We start from the raw sequence: 14,755 nt of genomic DNA, 5'->3' as shown, positions 1-14,755 counted from the left end.
GACCAGATGCCATGATCTTTGTTTTCTGAATGTCGAGCTTCAAGCCAACCTTTTCACTCTCCTCTTTCACTTTCATCAAGAGGCTTTTGAGTTCCTCTTCACTTTCTGCCATAAGGGTAGTGTCATCTGCATATCTGAGGTTATTGATATTTCTCCCGGCAATCTTGATTCCAGCTTGTGCTTCATCCAGCTCAGCGTTCCTCATGATGTACTCTGCATAAAAGTTAAATAAGCAAGGTGAACAATATACAGCCTTGATGTACTCCTTTTCCTATTTGGAACCAGTCTGTTGTTCCATGTACAGTTCTGACTGTTGCTTCCTGACCTGCATACAGGTTTCTCAAGAGGCAGGTCAGGTGGTCTGGTATTCCCATCTCTTTCAGAATTTTCCAGTTTATTGTGATCCACACAGTCAAAGGCTTTGGCATAGTCAATGAAGCAGAAATAGATGTTTCTCTGGAACTCTCTTGCTTTCTCCATGATCCAGCGGATGTTGGAAATTTGATCTCTGGTACTTCTGCATTTTCTAAAACCTACTTGAACATCTGTAAGTTCACGGTTCACATATTGCTGAAGCCTGGCTTGGAGAATTTTGAGCATGACTTTATTAGCATGTGAGATGAGCGCAATTGTGTGGTAGTTTGAGCATTCTTTGGCATTGCCTTTCTTTGGGATTGGAATGAAGACTGACCTTTTCCAGTCCTGTGGTCACTGCTGGGTTTTCCAAATTGGCTGGCATATTGAGTGCAGCACTTTCACAGCATCATCTTTCAAGATTTGAAATAGCTCAACTGGAATTCCATCACCTCCACTAGCTTTGATCGTAGTGATGCTTTCTAAGGCCCACTTGACTTCACATTCCAAGATGTCTGGCTCTAGGTCAGTGATCACGTTATCGTGATTATTTTGGTCGTGAAGATCTTTTTTGCACAGTTCTTCTGTGTATTTTTTCCACCTCTTCTTAATATGTTCTGCTTCTGTTAGGTCCATACCATTCCTGTCCTTTATCGAGCCCATCTTTGCATGAAATGTTCCCTTGGAATCTCTAATTTTCTGGAAGAGAGCTCTTGTTTTTCCTATTCTGTTGTTTTCCTCTATTTCTTTGCATTGATCGCTGAGGAAGTCTTTCTTATCTCTCCTTGCTATTCTTTGGAACTCTGCATTCAGATGCTTATATCTTTCCTTTTCTCCTTTGCTTTTCGCTTCTCTTCTTTTCACAGCTATTTGTAAGGCCTCCTCAGACAGCCATTTTGCTTTTTGCATTTCTTTTCCATGGGGATGGTCTTGGTCCCTGTCTCCTGTACAATGTCACGAACCTCCGTTCATAGTTCATCAGGCACTCTATCTATCAGATCTAGTCCCTTAAATCTATTTCTTACTTCCACTGTATAATCATAAGGGATTTGATTTAGGTCATATCTGAATGGTCTAGTGGTTTTCCCTACTTCAATTTAAGTCTGAATTTGGCAATAAGGAGTTCATGATCTGAGCCACAGTCAGCTCCTGGTCTTGTTTTTGCTAACTGTATAGAGCTTCTCCATCTTTGGCTGCAAAGAATATAATCAATCTGATTTCGGTGTTGACCATCTGGTGATGTCCATGTGTAGAGTCTTCTCTTGTGTTGTTGGAAGTGGGTGTTTGCTATGACCAGTGAGTTCTCTTGGCCAAATTCTATTAGCCTTTGCCCCACTTCATTCCGTGCTCCAAGGCCAAATTTGCCTGTTACTCCAGGTGTTTCTTGACTTCCTACTTTTGCATTCCAGTCCCCTATAATGAAAAGGACATCTTTTTTGGGTGTTAGTTCTAAAAGATCTTGTAGGTCTTCATAGAACCATTCAACTTCGGCTTCTTCAGCGTTACTGGTTGGGGCATAGGCCTGGATTACTGTAATATTGAATGGTTTGCCCTGGAAATGAACAGAAATCATTCTGTCTTTTTTAAGATTGCATCCAAGTACTGCATTTCGGACTCTTTTGTTGACCATGATGGCTACTGCATTTCTTCTAAGGGATTCCTGCCCACAGTAGTAGATATAATGGTCATCTGAGTTAAATTCACCCATTCCAGTCCATTTTAGTTCACTGATTCCTAGAATGTCTATGTTCACTCTTGCCATCTCCTGTTTGACCACTTCCCAATTTGCCTTGATTCAGACGAAACACATGTACATCACCAGATGGCCAATACCGAAATCAGATAGATCATATTCTTTGTAGCCAAAGATGAAGAAGCTCTATACAGTCTGTAAAAAGAAGACCAGGAACTGTCTGTGGCTCAGATCATGAACTCCTTATTGCAAAATTCAGACTTAAATTGAAGAAAGTAGGGAAAACCACTAGACCATTCAGGTATGACCTAAATCAAATCCCTTATGATTACACAGTGGAGGTGACAAATAGATTCAAGGAATTAGATCTGATAGAGTGCATGAAGAACTATGGATGGAGGTTTGTGACACTGTACTGGAGGCAGTGATCAAAACCATCCCCAAGAAAAAGAAACACAAAAAGGCAAAATGGTTGTCTGAGGAGGCCTTACAAATAGCTGAGAAAAGAAGTGAAAGGTAAAGGAGCAAAGGAAAGATATATCCATCTGAATGCAGAGTTCCAAAGAATAGCAAGGAGAGATAAGCAAGCCTTCCTAAGTGATCAATGCAAAGAAATAGAGGAAAACAATAGAATGGGAATGACTAGAGATCTCTTCAAGAAAATTAGAGATACCAAGGGTGTATATGGATGTGAGAGTTGGACTGTGAAGAAAGTTGATTGCCAAAGAATTGATGCTTTTGAACTGTGGTGCTGGAGAAGGCTCTTGAGAGTCCCTTGGACTGCAAGGAGATCCAACCAGTCCATTCTAAAGGAGATCAATCCTGGGTGTTCATTGGAAGGACTGATGTTAAAGCTGAAACTCCAATACTTTGGCCACCTCATGCGATGAGTTGACTCACTGGAAAAGACTCTGATGCTGGAAAGGATTGGGGGTGGCAGGAGAAGGGGACGACAGAGAATGAGATGGCTGGATGGCATCACCGGCTCGATGGACATGAGTTTGAGTGAACTCCGGGAGTTGGTGATGGACAGGGAGGCCTGGCATGCTGTGATTCATGGGGTCGCAAAGGGTTGGACACGACTGAGTGACTGAACTGAACTGAAGGGAAAACTTCATGCAAAGATGGGCACGATAAAGGACAGAAACAGTATGGACCTAATAGAAGCAAAAGATATTAAGAAGAGGTGGCAGGAATACACAGAAGAACTATACAAAACAGATCTTAATGACCTGGATAACCACGCTGGTGTGGTAACTCATCTAGAGCCAGACATTCTGGAATGCGAAGTCAAGTGGGCCTTAGGAATCATCACTAAGAACAAAGTTAGTGGAGGTGATGGAATTTCAGCTGAGTTATTTCAAATCCTAAAAGATGATGAAAGTGCTGCACTCAACATGCCAGCAAATTTGGAAAACTCAGCAGTGGCCACAGGACTGGAAAAGGTCAGTTTTCACAGCAATCCCAGAGAAAGGCAATGCCAAAGAATGTTCAAACTACTGCATAATTGCACTTATCTCACACAGCAGGAAATATTCAAAAATTTCCAAGCAAGGCTTTCACAATACATGAACTGAGAAGTTCCATATGTTCAAGTTGGATTTAGAAAAGGCAGAGAGAGGAATCAGAGGTCAAATTGCCAACATCAGTTGAATCATAGAGAAAGTAAGAGAATTCCAGAAGAACATCTACTTCTGCTTCATTGAGTATGCTAAAGCCTTTGACTGTGTGGATCACAAGAAACTGTTGAACATTCATTCTTAAAGAGATGGGAATACCAGACCACCTTACCTGCCTCCTGAGAAATCTGTATGCAGGTCAAGAATCAACAGTTAGAACTGGACATGGATCAATGGAATGGTTCCAAATTGGGAAAGAAGTACGTCAAGGCTGTATATTGTCACTCTGCTTTTTAACTTATATGCCGAGTACATCATGCAAAATGCTAAGCTGGATGAAACACAAGCTGGAATCAAGATTGCTGGGAGAAATATCAATAATCTCAGATATGCAGATGACACCACCCTTATGGCAGAAATTTAAGAATAACTGAAGAGCCTCTTGATGAAAGTGAAAAAGGAGAGTGAAAAAGCTGGCTTAAAACTTCAACATTCAAAAAACTAAGATAATGGCACCTGGTTCCATTACTTCATGGCAAATAGATGGGGAAACAGTGGAAACAGTGATAGACTTTATTTTCTTGGGCTCCAAAATCACTGCAGATGGTGGCTGCAGCCATGAAATTAAGACACTTGCTCCTTGGAAGAAAAGCTATGATAAACCTAGACAGCATATTAAAAAGCAGAGACATTACTTTGCTGACAAAGGTCTGTCTAGTCAAACCTATGGCTTTTCCAGTAGTCATGTATGGATGTGAGAACTGGACATTAAAGAAAGTTGAGCACTGAAGAATTAATGTTTTTGAACTATGGCTGTTGGAGAAGACTCTTGAGAGTCCCTTGGACAGCAAGGAGATCAAACTGGTCAATCCAAATGGAAATAAGTTCTGAATATTCATTGGCAGGATTGATGCTGAAGCTGAAGCTCCAATACTTTGGCTACCTGATGGGAAGAACTGACTCATTGCAAAGACCGTGATGCTGTGAAAGATTGAAGGCAGACAATAGGGGACAATAGAGGATGAGATGGTTGGATGGCATCACAGACTCGATGGACATGAGTTTGAGCAAGCTCCAGGAGTTAGTGATAGACAGGGAAGCCTGATGTGCTGCAGTCCATGGGGTCGCAGAGTCGGACACTACTGAGCAACTGAACTAAATTGAACTTATCAATGCAGGTGTCTCATTACCATCCTTCCCCATTCTACCACCAAGGTAGGGTGGAGATGCAGCAAGGGTAGTCCTGATGGCATCCCAGATTGATGTCCAGTTCCTCACCATTAAAACCTCTGCATGATTTCTGCTCCTCCTCTGATGCCACCTGGGGTGATATGTGATAAAAATAAAAATAGGTGGTGAAGGGCCAGCCAGTGAGGAAAAAGTGATTTTTGTTGACGTATTAGTGCCAATCCTTTCAGTTCATTTCCACAGATTACACAGAAAGAATATCTGAAGAGTTGAGACAAAAGCCACTGGAGAACCTCCTCTGGCCCACTAAGAGCCAGCCTTACCAAATGAAGCTCATTGCACTTCCAATCTGACCAGATCCTAGAATTCCCAATCTGTGTCTTCAGAAACCTCAGCTGTCAGCAGTGCCTCCATCCATACAGACCAGACTCACAGCTGTGACAAGGATTCACTTTCAGGTTGTTGGCCCGAGGCAGGCGGCTAAGGGAACAACCTCTAGCCTGAGAGAGGTTCCTGGAGTCAGAGCTCCACCCAGCTCCCAGTTGTGCTCCTGTCTGCAGTACATGAAAAGACAACACAGGTGTAACTTTTGGCTTCTAACAAGACTAGGTACTTTGTGACTGTCAATCCAAATTTGAGGTCTAAGTAATAGTACACAGTAACAGAATGGATGGCAAGTCCCTTGAAAGTCTATGATTTGACAGATTAGGTTAGTAATTTCAATTCTCCCAGGCAGTTACAAAATGGTCAAAAAGACCAGGAAAATGTGACCGAGAAAGGAAAGTTTGGTCCACACACTTCACCCATTTCTGGCCGCTCCCCTCACAGGGACGTTGGCTGCCTCTTGGTATCACCAGGTCAGTATAAATCCCCGACAGGCTCCCCTTTTGGGCTGCCCTCAGTCATTATGAGGTGCCACAGAAACACAAACTGGGCTCTACTCTCGCTTTGCACTTGTTTTGTGCATTTCTGGCTTTCAGTCAATCACTTGCACAGGCACACTGTAGAGTTAACAAAGCAGAAAACGTGTTTACTAGGAGAACAAAAGAACTAGAGCTCCAAGTGTCCTTACCTTGTCTTGAAGATCCTGGACAAGCACCCAAGATGATAGCTTAGTGGTAAATGGTGAACAGTGCTGGTGGATTCGTGGTCTCTGAAGGAGATTTAACTCCAGGACCAAAGACAGTCTCAGTCACTCAGAGCTTTGTGTAGATTTTATTTAAAGTGAAAGTGACAGAAAAAGCTTCTGACATAGATATCAGAAGGGGACAGAAGAGTACCCACCTCACTAATTTAAGTAGGGCATTATATACGTCTGAGAATAGATAAAAAATACCTCAAGGCTGTGAGAACTTTGGTGACCCTTTCCTGTAACATACATCCTGGGATGACATCAGCACAAGATTAGTCAGAAGGAACAGGTTAACCCAGAGCTCAAGGCTGTGAAAGTTTTTACCCAGACTTTCCCCCATAACATATATCCAAAGCTCAAAAAGGGGCATGTCCTTGAACAAGAGATACTGCTGCCTATGGGGCCTACTTGTCTATGCAAAAGAATGTGAAAAAGAATGCTTACCTCCTCCATAAAGGGGCCTTAGGCTTGGACTCCTTATCATCCTGCCAAAGTTAACTCTCAGTACTGTGCTAAGTCATTTTGGCAGTATCTGACTCTGCAACCCCATGGACTGTAGCCCGCCACGATCCTCTGTCCATAGGATTCACCAGGCAAGAATACTGGAGTGGGCTGCCATGCCCTCCTCCAGGGGATCTTCCCAACCCAGGGATTGAACCTGCATCTCTTATGTCTCCTACGTTGGCAGGCATGTTCTTTACCACTAGCATCACCTGAGAAGCCTAGTACTATGCTTGGTACCTAATAGGTCCTCAGTTAACAGTAAGTTTTAAAGGCCAAATGTAAAGATTTCCCACTATCAAACTCTTTTTTCTAGTTGAAACACTCACTTTATTGTTGACTGAATTTTATCATGCTTGAAGTGAAGTGAAGTTGCTCAGTGACGTCTGACTCTTTGCGATCCCATGGACTGTAGCCTACCAGGCTTCTCCGTCCATGGAATTTTCCAGGCAACAGTACTGGGGTGGGTTGCCATTTCCTTCTCTAGGGGATCTTCCCAACCCAGGGATCGAACCCAGGTCTCCTGTATTGCAGGCAGATGTTTTACTGTCTGAGCCACCAGGGAAGCCCTTATCATGCTTAAGGTGCTGAAATACTGAGGCACTAGTCAGGAACCTTGTGAGCATGTGTCAGACCCTACCGACTAATTCACAACAAAGATTTTATGTTATCTTTTGCCACTTTGTCCAAGACAGTAATGACAGCTTTAGGCATGTGAGGACAGCAGAAGATCCAGCTCCTCAGTTTGTTGTATTCATATATATATAAAAAGTCTGGAAAGCTAATAAAGGCATTTCATTAAACCTTAAAACAAGTGAAACCAAATCCATACCAAGGTTCCTGCCTGACACATGTTCCTCAAAAGATATTATCTCTTTCAACATATACAAAGTCAAAAAAGGCATAGTTAAGGGACAGAGTATCACCTACATTGTATGTCAGCTTTTCAACATGAGAGAGAAAAGGCAAAGTTTCTTCATTTAGAAACTGGGTCTCCCCTTCACATACTCTGCCAAAATAGGATTGTGGGACTGGTTTTTAGGAGAGGTATTTTGAATGTCCAGTTTCTATGGTTGATCCCTCATTTGCTCATCCTATGACAGCAAGAAACTTTCTGATTTTAAAGTCTTTTCAACTGACTAGAACTTTCTTATTGGATTCTGCCTGTTTTCCTTGTAAGCACCACAAAACAAAAGGAAAGCCTAGGAATATGAAACTAGTGAAAAAGGAAAGGCACATGTATCACTATATGAATAAGTACTCTTCCAGCCATGGTGGACCTAACAATCTATTTCTTAAATTGCACTGTGCCTTCCCAATGATGTCAAACCCTAAAAGTACTGCAGAGATAGTAGGATTTTTTTTTTTTTGGAAAAGGATGAGCTCTGTATTAGTCTGCAGTGACTCAGTTTAGATACGAAAATAGGTTCTGAAAAGTGACTTCTTTGGTCCATCTGATTAGACTAGTTGATGTCCATGTGAACATTTATTCATCTTTATTAGCAAGGTTTAAAAGATGAACAGATTATCAAGGCTCCCACTATCAAATTCTGAGACCCAACACCTAGAGTGCAAAGGTTAGGAAAAGACATCTATAGCCATAATGAACCAACTATAAAACAAACTTTTACAAATGAGTTTTCATTTAAGGGAAAGTGTTTACAAACTTCAGTAACCTCTAATGCTTGCCTTTAGGCTCGGCTATTTCCTTCTGCAACCTGTACACACAGGGCACAGAGCAGTCACAGAGGTCAAGCCTAGCTAGCAACACTCAGCAGAAGCAGTAAAGTAAGAATCTAGAGTCCTGGCTTCAGATTCTGCTTTAAGCATCAGTCTATTGCTCAAAGATGACTCAGAACTCTTTTTAAATTTTTTTAAATTTTTTAATTTTAACTCTCTTTTAAATTTTATTTTTGGTTGTGCTGGGTCTTCACTGCTGTGCAAGCTTTTCTCTAGTTGCAGTGAGCAGGGGCTACTCTCTAGTTGAGATATGCAGGCTTCTCATTGCAGTGGTCTCTCTTGTTATGGAGTACTGGCTCTAGGGTACATGAGCTTCAGTAGTTGTAGCTCCCAGGCTCTAGAGCACAGGTTCAATAGTTGTGGCGCATGAGCTTGGTTGCTCTGTAGCATGTGGGATCTTCCCGGATCAGGGGTGGAATCTGTGTCCTGCATTGATAGGTAGATTCTTTACCACTGAACCACCAGGGAAGTCAGGACTCTGTTTTTTTTTAAGAGCCCCATTTAAAAGCACATTTAAATGAATAGCATTCAGTGATGAACCTTCATATTCAATCTTCCTGCATTTTGCCATCAACACATCCTCTGCCTCAAAAATCTACAATCTGTTTTGCACCACAGAACATTTTCAAACGTATTTTAGCTGTCCTTAATTTAGTCATCAAACATTTCTAAGTGCATGCACGGTGGTAGATGCCAAGACAAAGTTGTTCAAGTTTAGTCTAGTGGCAGAGATGCAGTGAAGTGCTACAGGGACTGGTTGTGGTGAGTCTGTATGGGGACCCCAGTACGGGATCAGGAAAAGAACCCAAAAGATATGAGGGAAAAGTTGACACTGCACTAGAGACAAGGAGAGAGAGGGATTCTAGGAAATGATATAAGCAAATGAGAAGAAATGGATATTAACAGTGTAATGTGTAGGATGTGCTTTAGTGTCGCTAGAGTAAGTTGGGGTGGTGGGAAATGAGGCTGCCAGATCATGAAGGCACCATGGAAGTAGGCATGTAGCATGTTAGGACAGATTCCTCTGGAAGCTGATAAGCATGATGAATTAAAGCAGTGGTTCTTAACTTCTTAAGACTTCTTTAAGCAACTGAAAAAGGTACGCACCCTTTCACTGGGAAAAGGTACATACACGTAGACACAGAATTTGCTCACAGTTGCCTGGTTAGGAATAAGGCAGAGGAGCAACTACAACAATTCAGGTGAGACATAAGGAGGCCTGAACTAAGCCACAGCAAGTGGGGTGATAAAAGAGACAGATGTGAGAAAAAGAAAGATGGTTGAATGTTACCAACAGATCTTGTCACAAACTGACTTGAGAAATGAGGGTAAGGCATGCATCAAGGATAACTTCCAGGTTGGTTTGTGGTATAGACAATTGAGTAGAAGGTAGTGTCACTCATGTAGAGAAGCAGGCTTTGGAAGAGAAAATAGGTTTAGTTTGGGAAATGTGAAATCAAAGGTGCCTTTAGAACATCCAAATAAAGAAGTTCAGCAGGAAGCTAAATATGCCCTTCCTTTTAATGATTCTTGTACTGGCTCTCTTGCCCTAATGTTCAACTACAAACAGGCTCCTAAGTCTCTGTGTAACACTTCTGAATTGAGACAAGTATATCCTCCATTTACAGAAAAAAATCCAGAAATGGGAAAAGAAATTAAACTTCACACACCCAAAATTATTTCACATTTTTTAACTAAAAGAATAGACTTTTATTAAGCACTGTAAGTTTCTTTCCATCAGCATTAACAGAACACCAGACCAATTTCCATCACAGAACAACTCCTGAGACATTTTCATTCCTTTCTGAAACACTTTCCTTAACTCCTGCAGTTTTCCCTAAGAAGCATCCATTCAAACTTACATTAATAAACTATGGAGCTTTTGTGGTGAGGTGGGCCAAAAAGGCAGGGAATTTGGAAGAGAAATACATATTATCCATCCACTAAACACACTGTCAAGAGCACAGGAGAAGAGATATTAACACAGGAAAAAACAATGAAAGATTTTACTTTTGTCAATAACATCATTTATCAGGGAGCACTAAAAATCAATGAATCCTTGTAGTTAAAGTTTCTCTACCTAGTATGTTATTCTAAAAATAGAATAGAATAAAATAAAAGGTGGATGAGGAAGTGTCTTCTGGGAAGTAACTAAAATGAAGTCATCAGCTTTGGCAGGGTTATGAAAGATTAATAAAAACTGAAATATGTAATTTGTTTCATTTACAAGAAAATTCACTAGTCATCAGTTACTACCAACACGGACAAAGAGAGCATCTATAAAAAAGTACAAGGGCAATGTCAAAAGCTGCAGTGGGCACCCTAGCACAAGGGGTATTTTATTTTGCTTTTACCTTGGAAAAAAATGTTTTGTAAAAAAAATATGAAGTTCTTTTCTTAGAACAGCAAAATAACCTCTGACAATCCTGAAGATAATTAGCAGTAATAGGGGAATGGGTACACTGAGCTCTACCTGCACCAGCAGACTATAGCAATAAGCTAAGAAAATGGAAAGTCAAATAAAAGGTGCCAAAGTCACAAGAGGGAGAAAAATATAGGGTGACACACAGTGGAACAGTGAGAACTTACCCCCCGAAACCCCAAGCATATTTGGGAAATATGCATTAGGAACTGAACAAGTAAAATGATTAAACCTTAGTAGAATCAACTAACTACTTTAAACTGTGGTCTACTTGTACTGTCATTTCAATGTGGGGTGGGGAGTCTTAAAGGCCAAAAGGGTAGCACTGACATGCTTACAGAAGCCTTCTAAGGTTCCAGTGGACTGGATCTCTATAACCAAGGAGTTACTTCCACATTCTTTCTACCCTACATAAACGTTCATTCCCCACGCCCCTTCTTAACCACCCTCTCTAATGCCTTACATGACTGTTTTTCTCAGTGATTAAAACAAGTTAATGTGACTTGGCCAACAATGCCAGGAAATCAAGATGCAGACAAAAATCAAATGTCACTAGACAAAGCAAGTGTCATTTCTTGGGTTTTAAAGTCTACCCAAAGTCCTACTGGCTTAGAATGAAAATGGTACAAGTGAGCAGACATTTTATCAGGCCTGGTCCAGACTAGACTGGCCACTAATAATGGTGGGAGTTATAGGCTGACCCCAAGATACACCAGCAGAAATCAAGAACTGCAAGTCCTTGAGGATCTGTGGCTGTATATATCCAGGGTGCTTTTGCTTATGGCCCTACAGTAAAGGGGTCATTTCTGGGGGTTCCTAAAAGATGTATGACTTTGTTCAAGAAAGGCCACATCATAGTCAGAAATTGAACCTCAAATGAAGGATGACAGTCTCTTCAAGTGGTACTCACAGCAAAGAGCAGACTCAGTTCCCTAATTTGAAAGAAATTCAAAAAAGTTGATCTTGAAACAAGAAAAAGTTAATCTTCCAGTGATAAACCGTAGTCTTTCTGACTTCTAAATTGTATGTCTTGGCAGATAAAATATAGGACTATGGCCCTTTATAATTCTTTCTTGTAACCTTACGAACCCAAAATTCTGAATCTAAATAAAAATCAAAGTTGGAAGTGAGTCACTTGTTTCATCCTGGGCCAGGCTAGGAGAAAGTGGAGGTGTGTGGAAAGGAGAAAAGCAAGCCTTTTGGCAAACTGGAATCATCCCTGTCAAACAGCAGTTTTACTTCTCACAGTGAATACCTACAAAATAATGCATCATCTTAATGCTGTGAGAGTTAACAATACTGTCATTTGAGCATATCAAATAGATTCAAGATTCACAGAAATAGCAACTGAAGAAAATACCTTTCCATATAACTCCAAGTACTTCCTAATAGAAAATGGAGCTAGCTAGCTAGTTAACACAGCTCGGTGATTCTGGTTACTTTTAGAGCTCCAAAGGATTCCTCCCTCTGTGGTTCCAGAAAGAAATTTCCAAGTCATGTAAGTTCGCTACGAAATCCTTCTCTTGCAGGACATAGAAGTCCTAACCATCAAGATGTTGTGAAAGGCTGGGCAGGCTAGGAGAAGAGCGGGGAAAACTAGGGGAGCCAATTCTATAGAGGAAGCTTTTGTACACTTCATTATTGGTTACATTTGCCTGGGTATGCATTCTTATCATCCTGCTCTGGTTTATGTATGAAGTCTCTGGGTAGGGGAAGAGGCATTCTAGACCTTCCCACCTCTGCAAACTGTGGGTTCTCTTAAACTGGGCCAGACTAGGATAAAACAGTCTGAGACATCTTCAGTCTTTCATGATGATACACTTATTGTAAGTGGGCAGTAAGCAAACAGCTTTCTGGTTGTCTGGAAAAATGTCACCAAGGACCTGCTCTGGGTTAAGGTGCATGAGGTTTTTCAAAAAGAGAGAGGACCCTGCTAGAAGTCTAGTCAGTTGTGTTCCTGTAGAAATGGTACTTCTTGGGCAAGAGTATTACAAAGCCCAAAAGGAGGTGTATGAGGCTAGAAGCCTCAATTCCTGAATGAAGACACATGCTAATCTGTTGCAAGCCATGTTCCCGTCCCTCATACTTAGGCTGCTGAGGAGGGACTGGAAGTGCAAGGTTGTCTCAAGAGTATCTCTAGCAAAGAGGAACAGACTCTTTGTCCTGGGCAGATTCTGATCTTACTTGGGGGCTGGGAACCTTTCATAGAACACCCCTGTTGGCCCAGGCCAGAGTCCTCTGAAGTCTTCCTTGCAAAGCAAATGAAAAGATCCAGTAGTCAAAATGTCAATGAATAAATGAAACAATCTAGGCATGTAAAATCAAATTGTCGATTTCCTCACACTTCCCTACCTACTCTCCTTCAGGGATTCATGGCAATCAATTCTAGCCTAAGGCCAGTTTGATCCTACAGTTTCAGATGAGATTTCCCTAAACTGGCTGCAAGCCCTGATAATTACTTTCCATCCCCTTTCTCTCTCCCAACCAAGCTGCTCCTTCATAAGAAAACGCCCAACTCTTCCCAATCCTAATCCAACCTTCTGTTTTTACCATAGGGGATGTGAGGACTCTGATCAAGATTAAGCTTGTGACAACCCAATTGTTTGTTGTTCTGAACAGGCAATCTCTGGAAAGTACTTTTTGTCTGCTTAGAGAAGCCCATCTTCTTGTAATTGTGATGGGCTACGACTTAGTAAGGATTTTTTAAATGTGGTCTTCTGAAACCCACCACTCCATAGCAGTGGAAGCATTTCTGGGAAATTCAGTAAATCTTCTGGGACATCATCATGTATGTATGTGTGTGCATGTATATAGATATATATATATACAACATATATATATTTATACATACATACATACACACATATATATATATATAAAATATGTATAGATAAATAGATCTGTCTCTTTATATAAAGGGTATGTGTATGCATATAGATACACACATTCATATATACATCCACCCAAACATCCGTACACAGACAGACAGACACACACACATGCACGCACACACACACAGTCTTTTGAGTTCCCTTTAGAACATCATTTCATTACACTGATTCCCACCCTTGCAGGGAGTGGGAAGCAGGGAGTGGGTGAACTGCACCACATCTTCTATTTTACAAATAATGCTTTAGTTCAGAGGCAGGAAAAATCTGCCCAGTACTTTTTTGACTCACTTGAATCCCCCAGTACAAAGGCCATTGGTAGTTATTTTAAGTGTATAAAATTAAAAAAGAATAAAAAAAATAAAATAACCAATACTACCTCACTTCCCTGAAAACATCTACCTATCTGATTGTCAGGCCAGAGCTAGAGGCGGTAGTACAAATCCCTGGCATAAGTGAATGGGGAAAAGAGTTAGAAGGACGTGGATACTGATTATATATGAAGGCCCTACCAGTTCATAAAGAAAAAAGCCAAGTTAGGAAGCCATAGGTAGCTGTATCCACCATCCCATGGGTTTTGTAAATGTACATCATAATAAAGACTCAGAAAACCAAAGTTAGACCTTTTCTGTAGGTCCTTACGTGATGATACCAAATAGTCTGTGCCTTAATAGCCTCCCAGGGGAGGTAAAGAGAATATTGGCACTATATATTCAATTTGAGAATAGGAACTAGTCTTGTTGCCATTCATATTTGATCAGAGCTTCTCTAGAAACAGACTGCTGAGTCTGGAAGCCCAGAAAAAGACAGGGAAGGGGAAAAGATGGATACCAAAGAACACCCCCATCAAAATCCTGAACAAAACTAGGGTAAGTATTTCATGTCCTCCTCTAACTTAGGCCTAAAATCAGAGAAGTATAGGTTTCCCCCTCTTCCTGATCTGCTGAAGCCATCTTCTTGCTTGTTACTCCTCTTTCTGTTGTGTCACAGTTCCTAGCTTTTGCTCTTGTAAGCAGCTCTTCTCGCCATTCTTCCCAGGGAAGTACCGGTTACTGTTATTACACACACTGCTGTCTCTGGATAAGGCACACTGTGATGGAGCTGGAAGATGATCAGTCTTCTCTTCCTTGATCAATGTGCCACTGTTTCCATCTACCTGTGAGCGAGACCGACCTTGTTGAGGCTCCAGGGATTTAGAAACTCCATCTGAAGAGCTCT

General features: G+C 41.3%; 1 protein-coding gene across 2 annotated transcripts in view; it reads right to left on the bottom strand.

The window, feature by feature from the left end:
* Nucleotides 1-8,414: 8,414 nt before the first annotated feature.
* Nucleotides 8,415-14,755, bottom strand: part of FAM120C (family with sequence similarity 120 member C) — a 146,125-nt gene continuing 139,784 nt past the window's right edge. The window contains exon 16 of one of the 2 annotated variants that reach the window (XM_055393947.2): nucleotides 8,415-14,753. In XM_055393947.2, coding sequence (XP_055249922.2) covers nucleotides 14,502-14,753 — 252 coding nt within the window. In that variant the 3' untranslated portion in view covers nucleotides 8,415-14,501. The remainder of the gene's footprint in view (nucleotides 14,754-14,755) is intronic. The other variant, XM_088834140.1, reaches the window with a different exon arrangement.

Source organism: Moschus berezovskii, chromosome X, assembly GCF_049115385.1.
Source record: "Moschus berezovskii isolate FMDL1 chromosome X, NW_MosBer_1.0, whole genome shotgun sequence".
Lineage (NCBI taxonomy): Eukaryota > Metazoa > Chordata > Mammalia > Artiodactyla > Moschidae > Moschus > Moschus berezovskii.
This window is presented reverse-complemented; position numbering and strand designations above follow the sequence as displayed.